The 9,744-nt window shown below is 53.0% G+C and overlaps 1 protein-coding gene across 1 annotated transcript; it reads right to left on the bottom strand.

Annotated features, from left to right (window-relative positions):
* Positions 1-555: 555 nt before the first annotated feature.
* LOC113989695 (butyrophilin subfamily 1 member A1-like) lies at positions 556-8,237 on the bottom strand. Its single transcript, XM_039382825.1, has 10 exons — positions 7,194-8,237; positions 6,442-6,546; positions 5,821-6,168; positions 4,998-5,279; positions 3,898-4,002; positions 3,304-3,324; positions 3,177-3,197; positions 3,051-3,071; positions 1,972-1,992; positions 556-1,070 (listed from the first exon to the last, which is right to left on the bottom strand). The coding sequence occupies exons 2-10, from the start codon at positions 6,524-6,526 to the stop codon at positions 556-558; spliced, it is 1,419 nt and encodes a 472-aa protein (XP_039238759.1). The 5' UTR covers positions 6,527-6,546; positions 7,194-8,237.
* Between the last annotated feature and the right edge of the window lie 1,507 nt (positions 8,238-9,744).

Genomic DNA, 9,744 nt, shown 5'->3' with positions numbered 1-9,744 from the left:
GATCTCCATGGAATGGAGGATCTGCTGTGAAAGCATGTGTGGTGTTTTAGGAATGGTGCTCCCCAATCAAGTGCTCCCTCCCAGACTCTCCCAAAGCAGATGCTGCTCACTCCCCCTGCCCCCACCTCTGGTTGAGAGCACAAAAGGCAAAGATCATGGGTGGAGAGAAGAACAATTCCCTGGAAACAGCAATGGGATCATTAAACCAACAGGAACAGCAACAATACTAAGAAGAAAAGTGTACAAAGAGAGGGTGATTTCCATGCCAAATGCTCCCTGAGCCTGAGACAAGGAAACAATGGTTCCACCCTCCATGTGTAAGGAACACCCTCAGAAGCAGGAGAGAAAGTCTCTTTTCCCCACACCTGGAAATGATGTGGGGTGATCTCATAACACAAGGTCTTGGCCATGGCCTCTCCCACTGATCTGCACTGGGACCAGAACAGCATGTCTGGCCTAGAGAAAAATCTTGGAGAGATGCAGCATGGAAGAGAGGTGCAGAGAGGTAACGAGATCTCCACCCTTGGAGACCCTTCTCTTAGTGCCTCCTCTTCATCAGGGCCACATTGTCAGATGTGTCTCAGAACCCAGACAGACCCAAGGGTAGACTTTTTTCCGCCCAAATGATGCCCGTGGGAACATGAAAATGGGAATCCCGTCATCAACACTGAAAAATGCCACCAGTCCCATTTCATAATCCAGAGAGACCCGGATCCGCCTGGGAGCCTTGATTTCAGGAAATTCAGTGGGACTAGGGGAGGTGAAAGCTTTCAGTTCTGGCCGTTTCCCTACTGCCCAGATGCCTTTCTCTGGTTTAAACTCAATATCACCCTTTCTTTCTGCACCATCTCTAAAAATCCCCACAATCCATTCTCCTGCATTCTCCACCTCCACCTCCCAGTAGTGTCTCCCCGAGCTGAAGCCCTCACAGCCCAGAATGCAGCGCCACACGTTAAATCTCTCAAGGGTGTCGGGGATGTCCTGTCGTGTGTCAAGTCGTTTCACACCTTTGCCATTGTCAGACAGGACAAGCTCACAGTGGGCTGTGTCTGGATCCAGAACCACGTTCGCTGCAGGAGAGATGGAATCAACACATCAGGGCAGAGCTCGGCCCAGGACACATCTTTGCTGGGGCTGCCTAAGGAAGAAGCAGGGGGGGAGGGAGAGCTGGCAGAGTGTGGCATGGCAAGGTGCACGAGGTGACAACAGCAGTGCAAGGAAGAGACACTGCAGCAGAGAGAAGAGAGGGAGCAGAGAGGGAAGAGGATCATCAGCAGAGCTCCAGGAGGAAGAATTGTGCACAGCTCACCGAGGACAAGGATCCTCCAGATTTGCCTGAAAGTGGGACATGCACCAAAGGAAAGGGAGGCTCAGCAGAAGCATGCCTGGTCCCAGCAGCATCACTTGCAGGAGGGGAACTGCCAGGAAGGGCCATTAAAGCAGGCAAGATGATTCAGCACCAGGAAAGACCAGACTTAGTTACCTGCTTCTACAGGCACTGCGTGTCTTCTCCAGGCTTTAAAAAAACACAAAAACCACAGGTCAGAGGCAATGGAACACACTGGGGTTGGGTTAGCTCAGGGGAATATGATATGCCAGTGGAGGTGCACATTTTCTGAATTGTTGTTATCTTTATCAAAGTCATCTCACTGCGAGTTGCTTCAAAACTTCAGTGTCTGACTACATGGAAGGGCTCCACCCATTTCCTACAAATCCAATCACGCTGCCTGTCCTGACTGGGACATGCATTTATGGTCAGTTTGGACTTTGAGAACTGAAAGAATTTTCTTCTTAGTACAGAACAATTACAGGGAAGAGCCTAAAACCACACAGAGACCAACGGAAAAGAATGTTTCTGAAACAAGTTCTGTATTTGTTCTGTGCCCAAAACAAGGGCACACATGAAAAACACAGGAGAGAAAAAATGCCCAACTGAGAAAACTCCCACAAAGACAAGAGAATGATACTCACCGAGTTCCTGGGCTTGTTGCTCTGAAAAGGAAGAGAAAGCAGCACAAATGGGTTGTGGGCCATTGATTTGGCCATCCCCTGTCTGCCCTCTCCTGGGACCCCCTGCACGGGCTGGAGGGCGGGTTTGTGCCAAGGCTGAGCAGTGCAAAGCCCTGTCCCACCCCCAGCCTGCAGCTCTGCTCCCCCGCCCATGGGGCAGCTTGTCCTGCTCAACCTGGGGGCAGGAAATGATCTCTGGCAGGTCCCTCATCTCCAAGGGCACCAGGGCACTCCCACCCTGCCACTGCTACTGCTGCTCCCACCCGATCCCATCCCCAGGCACCATCTTCAGTCACCTTGAATTTTGGATTCCCAAATTCACTCTCTCTCCTTCCACCCGTCACCAAGTGAACCACAAAGTGAACCAGTTTTTGGTTCACTTCACACATTAAAAGTGAGAGAAAAAAGCCCAAATGAACCAAACACCCTCCACAGGCTGCAAAAAATCCTTTTCCAGGACAGACTTGTGGGATATAGGGAGGAGGCTGAAATTGCTCCCAAGGGAAAAGCTGCAGCCCAGGAGCTCCTCAGGACCTGTCTTCCCAAGACTTTGGGGGTCTCACCCACCCTCCCTGAGCCCGCTGTGGGCAGAGATCAGACCGTGCTGCTGGAGACCTGAGCACGGGCTCCAGCTCCAGGGCAGCGCTGAAGGGGCAGCTTTGCAGCACCAAGGGAGGAGCGTGGGGTGAAATGTCCCCTGCAGTGCTCCCTAAGGGCCCTGTGCCTGTGCTCTGCAGTGCTCAGAACAACTGAGGCCCCTGCACAATGAAATGTGCTACCCTAAAGCTTCCTCCAGACTTGGCAAGAACCTTGAGAGCACTTTGAAAAGCCAAGTTCACTGTTGCTACATCTATTACAACTTGCTTTGGTTCTGCAATGATTTTCCTGAAAATTACAACAGCATTTAATAAATTAACTTCACATGGTATGCAGCCACTGGCCAAAGCATTTCCCTTCCTCATGTCCTCCAGAAATGTGACCCATGAATTCTACCATTGGAAGAGTTCTCCATTTTCTGGACAATGGAAAGTAAAGCTTACCTATTTCTTTCTGCTGCTTTCCTGTGAAGAAAGAAAGAAATGCAAATAATTTAGAAACTCATCTCCTCCAAAGAGCACTGATGGACCCCCAGCAGGAACCTGGGGACAATGGAAAGTAAAGCTTACCTATTTCTTTCTGCAGCTTTCCTGTGAAGAAAAGTAAGAAATGAAAGCAATTTAAAAATTCATCCCCTCTAATGAACACTGATGGACCCCCAGCAGGAAAGTGGGGACAATGGAAAGTAAAGCTTACCTATTTCTTTCTGCAGCTTTCCTGTGAAGAAAGAAAGAAATGCAAATAATTTAGGAACTCATCCCCTCCAAAGAGCAATGATGGACCCCCAGCAGGAGTTACAGCCCCCCCAGGGCAGAAGGGCCACGGGGCCTGGACGTGCTGCAGCGCCCGCACGACCCAGCGGCCCCATCTCCTGCCAGGGAGAAAGAGAGGATTTCAGTTCCCTTTATTCCTCTGCATCATCTCCCATCAGAGGGATCTTTTGAAGGAAAGGAGGCCCTGCCAGGCCCCCCAAACTGCCAGGGATTCTTTGCAGGTCAAGGCAAATTCTTGCTCCATTTTTGTGCTGGGGCAGAGGAGCAGCTGATGCTGCTTTAATGCCAACTTCCTTCCTTGCCTTCTTCTGGGAGAGGAAAGCTTTCTTTTCTTCTCTGACAGAAGTTAAGGCAGTGGGTTTTTAAGTTCCCTGGCACCAAACATGTGCCTGAGACACCAGGACAAGACTCTGGTTCCATCCTGGTGTTTCTCAACCCCCTCATCCCTCAGGACTAGAGGTGTCTGAGTAGAATGGCTGCCCAGCCCCTTCCCCAGCCCCCAAACCCGGGGTGTTACCTTTAATTTTAAATAGGTAAACAGTGATAATAAGGAGAGCAGCCACAGCAACCAGGACCACGCCCAGGGCAATCTTCCAAGGATGGGCATCTTGGAAAAAGGGATCTGAAAAATAAAATCCCCAAAGGGAGGTTACTGTGCAAGTAGCAATTGAAAGGAGATTATTTCTATTTCATACAAGGTCATTCCATCGGAATCCCATTGAGGGTGAAAACCAGACTGTGCTCCAGAAAAGAGCAAAAAATGACTTTTAAAAAGCATCCATTTTGGCAATTTCCCACCTGTCTGAGGTTGGTGACATTTTGTGGAGGATTTCTAAAGGGAAGATGGATTTCTAACCAAGTGATTTCTCATTAAATCAGGTTTTCTTCTCTTTTGGGAAAACCAAATACATATTTCATTAGGCAACATGGGATCAGACATAGGGTGACGTGCATCAAGAGCAACACTTCAGTGCAGAACAGCATCATCAAGAGAAAGGTAATGGTTCCCCAAGGAAATAAAATCTCCAGGTCTTGTAATTTCTAAACTCCAAGAGGAGCAGGGTGGAGTTGGAAAGGTTGTGCTGCTGCAGTGCCCTTTGGTGTATGGTTAATGCAGTTCATCATTGTATCTCTGCTCTGATATATTCCCAGCCCCAAACCAATCACCCAGTGAAAAAGAGGCTTTCTTATGAGACAAGAGAAAATTAGAATAACATTCTATACTTGCAGGTGCTAAAAGGAGACACAAGGATTTATTTCTCATTCTAAATCTGTAGGACAGGATTTCACAGCAAGGGAGACTAAGGGCACGGGCTTGCTTCTCCTTTTTCATTTAGCTCCAGGGTTAGGAATGTGCTTCTTTCAGCCAGGGGTCTGTATAAACTCTGCCACAGGGAGGGTTGTACCTTTGCCCCCTGACCGGCCCCTGCAGACGGCCCCGGTGGGTTTTGGCAGCACTCCTGCACCAACGCTGCCGAAAGCCGCGGCCGTTTGCACAGGTGGGATGGAAATGGCCTTGACACGCTGAGCACGTGTCCTGCCAGGGGCCTGGGGGTGCTGTGCCCAGCACAGCTCCGTGGGGCCCGTCGGCAGGGCCGTGCCCCATCCTCGACTCACCTGAGACGTAAAGGGCCGGTCCCTGCTCTGGTGTGTGCGGGAGGTGCTGCACCGAGCAGGAGAGTTCCTGGTTCCCAGCCCTGGTGAGGATGATGCTGCTCTCAGCTGCAAAGAGCCCGTTCTTGTCCTGGGTAGCGTTTTCCGAGAGGGACGGGAGACGGCGCCCGTGGGGATCGTGCCACAGCACCCGGGGCCGTGGGTACCAGCCGGCAGAGCGACAGGCCACCCGGATCCCCCCGTGCTCGTAGCGCTCCAGCGCGATGAGCGGGGCAGAGCCGCTGGCTGCGGGCAAAGAGAGAGACCCCGGCTGACCCTGCGGGCTCCTGGATATCGGGGGGATAACCTGCTTGGGCTGTTTCTCTCCCTGACGTGGATAAACTGACAGAGACAAATCCCAGATTGCTTTTCAGACAAATGTCACCTGAGTCAGGACATTTCTTGCAGTCTCTTTCATGGAACAGAGAGATTTGGTCTGAAGGCCACTACTGCAGCAAAATAATCCACTGGCCTGGATATTAAAACATAAAAGCACCTCGATATTCTTCCCTTATTAGCCAATGACAGATTTTTTTTTATACCTGATTTATGAAGAAAACCATATCAAAACCACTTCTGAAGGAGGAAGTATTTCATGAGCTCTTTATGACTGCTCGGTGGGCAGTTTTACCTCTCTGAGTCCTTCCTGATATTTTACACCAAGGGACTTAATAAAACCCTAATTCCAAAGCAACCACCTGAGACTGTTTCTGGGCAGAAGGACAGGGAACAAGAGCACTGGCTGTGAGCAAGTAAATTAGAGGTACCGGGGACACAAACTACAGACCTGTCACCTTGAGCTCCACCACAGCCTCATCGTAATCTGAGCCACGTTGAACAAAGCAGGTGTAATTCCCTGTGTCAGAGAGTTGGACATGGAAGATCTTCAAGTCCGCGCTGCCCTTGGCAAGGCCGTCCTTCCCCAGCTCAGTGCGCCCTTGGTACTGAACCATCTGCTCCCCAAACTGGTCCTGGCCCAACTTGTAGCGATGCACAAAGGGCAAGAAGTGCTCCCGAAACCAGGTCACCTCCGTGTCCTGTGCATTCTGCCCCGGGGAGAAGCTGCAGGGCAGCACCACGTCCTCGCCCTTGGCCACGGTGATGGGGCCGGGGGGTGCAGTGACGGTGAGTGGAGCTGGGAGAGACCCCGTAGGAAGAAGAGAGAAGTGTGAGTTTGCTGAGGCAGCTGAGCTGGGACACAGCAGCAGCTGCTGCGCGTGGTTGGGGTGCTGCCGGGCCGGGCCATGGCGCTGGCAGCGTCCCTGTGCCGGGGCAGACGAGGGGCTGAGGGCAGCTGGCACAGGGACCCTGCCCTGCAGCACGGCCTGGGCACCAGCACTGGCAGCCAGGAAGATACTCCAGCTGGAAGCCATGGCACAGCATCCAGTAAGAACAGGGGGATTCTTACCTGAGTGCCCCTGAGGAACTTGGAAAACTAAAGTGGAAATGACAAAAGCCAGCAGAGAGCAGTGGATGGGGGAACCACAGAGCATCCTCCTCCCTGGAGCACAACCTGGAGATGGGGAAGGACAGGCAAAGGGCAAAAGGGAAGACAAACAAGGGAATTTAAAACAAACCAACCAACCAACCAACCAGGAGGAATTAATTTTGCAAGGGGTTCATTGCTGATTTCAGTCCTCTCTGGAATGTTGAGGGAAGAAACTTGGATGCCCAAGGTTGAAATCGATTTTCCCTCATCAGACTGACTTTGGTTAGTGCTTTATAGGCAAAGGACCTGACTGGGATCAAAAGGGGTGGGAATTTCCCATGGGAAAGCAAAGGACAAGCTGCACCATCTCATCCAATTCCAGCAGAAAGGGGCAGTTGTTTTCCTATGGAGCCCTGGCTTTTCTGATCCAGCCTTAAGAAAGAGATGCACAGGGGCAGGGGGAGAAGGACAAACCCTGAGCGAGTCAGGACTCATTGCCTGCACCTCCCTGAGAGTGGGAGAAGGCTTTGGAGCAAGGGAAGCCAAAGAGTCCAAACGCTAATGCAAGGCCCAGCCAAGACACGACCTGGCTCTGCTCTGCTCTCCCACCCACCCCCCTTTTTGCCACTGACTTGGTTCCACTTTGCTGACGGGAAGTGGAAACTGTGTTCGGTTCTGGCGGACGGCAGGGGGCGATTTCCGTCTGCAGATTCCCAAAAGATGCCACATACCTGGAGACCCGGGTTCTTTCCTGGACTCTGGACTGGAGCAGGAGCTGCTTGGCCGTCACCTGGCACCTTGGAGGGGTCCCCTGATCCCAGCTGAGCTGTCCGGAAACCGAAGCAAATCGTCACCCTGTCCCAGCCTGTCCCATTTCCTCCTGCGCTGCTTCCCTCAAAAGTGAAAGTTGTTGAGTACTTTGGGGGGGTTTTGACAATGCTTTTTCTGTGAACATGCCCTTCTGGCAGCATGCACAGACACACCCCTGCTGCAGGGGCTCTCCAGGGCTGCTCCCTGGGCTCAGGAGGGGACAGATGTGGCAGCACTTTGCACATCCCTGGCATGAGCCCAGAGGCCATTTGGGCAGGAGGGAGGTGATGGAGCCAGGATTCACATCCAAAGGCAGTGGGTGGGAGCAAAGCCCAGCAGCAGCAGCTTCACTCTTGCTTAAAAGCAATTGGCAGCCAAGAGGCAAGGCCATGGAGGGTGGTTGGTTGAGGCAAAGCTGCTGCCCTGAGGGAGGCAAAGGCAGTGCCCGTGGGCGCTCAGCCCTGTGGGTTCCACACCCTCCCAGCCCAGTCAGGCCTGGGGGCACCTGCTGGGGCAAAGGGAGCTGATCAGGGATGTGGCCAAAAAGGGGGACAAGGCAAAGAGGGAAGCAGCAAGGGATGGGTCCAGTGACACAGATGTGTACAGCAAAGGACAGCAGAAAGAAGTGTAATGAGCCAAGCTCCTCACTGGTGCTGATTGCTGGGATCACAGATCCAGAGGTGTCACTCCAGGGAGATCCAGCCTGGCTTTTGTGACTGTACCTCTGCAAGCTGGGGATGGAAGCTGGGGATGAAGCCAGGGGTCCCAGAGACCTGAGGGTGTCAGCAGAAAGGTGTGAGCACTAAAGCCATGTGGAGTGGAAGGAGTCGGGGAGGACAAGGCAGGGGAGAGGCCGACAGGGTGGAAAAGGGACTGGTCACCAGCACAACGGAGCCTGTCCCTGAGCTTGGCTGGCCAGTGAGTTGGAGAGCCCAGGGGCAGGCAGGGGATGAGCCAGGCCGAGGGTCCCTGCTGGTGTCAGGGGTGCCAGAAGTGTGGGGTGCCTGAGGGCTGCGTGGGTGAGGGCTGCGGGTTTGCAGAGAGCATCAAGCTGGCTGTGGGGGGTCAGAGGGCCCGGGGGTGGGACAGGGGCACCCCTTGGACAGATGGGCCGAGCCATTGCTGGAGGTGTGTGCAGATGGGCACAGGAAATCAGAGAGAGTGGCCTGGGTCACCTGCAGCAGTGCCCCCCTGCCAGCCCTGCAGGAGGAGCGGACGTGGCTGCCTGTGCTGGGGGTGATGTGGGTGCCACAGGGGACCTGTGCCTTTGTCTGGTGGTGTGACTGGGCATGTCTGTGTGTCTGTGTGTCTGTGTATGTGTGTCTGTGTGTCTGTGTCTCTGTCTCTGTCTGTGTGTCTGTGTGTCTGTGTCTCTGTCTGTGTCTGTGTGTCTGTGTGTCCCGGTGTAGTGGGTTTGTTTAGCTGAATAATATCCTTTCCCTGGGAGGGATCTAGAAGTCATCTGATCTATATGGACCAATGAGATATTCCATAACATGTTACCTCGCCTCAGATATAAAAAAGCAAGGAGGAAGCTGCTGGCTCTCCTCTTCCAGGAGAGCTGCTGGGAACAGCTCCTGGTGGTAGGGGATCATCAGTTCTTGTGGAAAGTAGAATTTTACTGCTCGTTTCCTTTGCCTGTGTGTTTGTAGTGTTATTAGGTTTTTTTCATTTTTTCTCTGTGTAACTATAAAACTGCCTTTCTTAGTAAATCCCAGGTTTTTATGTTTTGTTTTTGCCGTCCCCCCTTTTGTCTCTGGGGGAGAATCAGTGCAGCCTCGGTGGACACTTGGTGTTCAGCCAAGGTAACCTCCCACACCTAACCTTTATGTCTGTGTGTCTGTGTGTGTATGTCTGTGTGTCTGTATCTCTGTGTCTCTGTGTCTGTGTGTCTGTGTGTCTCTGTCTTTGCCTCTGTCTTTTCCTGTGGTTCCTCCCAAGCCAGCCTGTCCCCAGTCCTGCTTTCCCAGACCATCTCCCAGCTCCAGGCAGCAGAGCCACCTGGCAACAGCTGCCCTCTCACCCTGCTGGATTTTGTGGCTTTCAGAGGGATGGGACAAAGCAGAGTGGACCCCCCTGAGTTCCCTACGAGTGGGGATGAGGCCATCAGCCCCAGGGCACACAAACAACTGCCTGGAGAATACAGAGCTGTGCTGCAAAGCCCAGCAAGTGCTGTCCCCATTTACCAGCTGAGCCATGGAGGCGGCACATGCCCTGCAAACATCTCCACCATGAACTCCTTGGCAGCAGGAGAAACCTGGGCAAAGAGCCAGGGCAGGAGCCAGCCCTCTCCCTCGCCCCAGTGTGCAGCCTGGACACCCAGAGCAGGGCCACTGCTCTGTGCCTGCTGTCCCCAAGTGCCCTCCCAGCGGGCTGGAGGTGCCTGTGGTGCTGCTGAGCCAGGAGGGCTCTGAGCATCCTGCCCAGGGAGATCCAGGCTCCTGCAGTGCTCAGGGGCTCTTTTCACCCCCC

The sequence above is a fragment of the Pipra filicauda genome, unplaced genomic scaffold (assembly GCF_003945595.2).
Source record: "Pipra filicauda isolate LSUMZ 115617 unplaced genomic scaffold, ASM394559v2 scaffold285_size1263560_pilon, whole genome shotgun sequence".
Classification (NCBI taxonomy): domain Eukaryota; kingdom Metazoa; phylum Chordata; class Aves; order Passeriformes; family Pipridae; genus Pipra; species Pipra filicauda.
Note: the sequence above shows the minus strand (reverse complement) of the source record. Positions and strands in the feature narration are given on the sequence as shown.

Coding starts and splice junctions, on each gene's coding strand:
- LOC113989695 (XM_039382825.1), bottom strand. CDS start 6,526: ATGCTCTGTGGTTCCCCCATCCACTGCTCTCTGCTGGCTTTTGTCATT. Junction 6,169..6,441: donor AGTTCCTCAGGGGCACTCAG/GTAAGAATCCCC, acceptor GGTCTCTCCCAG/CTCCACTCACCGTCACTGCA. Junction 5,280..5,820: donor GGTGGAGCTCAAGGTGACAG/GTCTGTAGTTTG, acceptor CTTTGCCCGCAG/CCAGCGGCTCTGCCCCGCTC.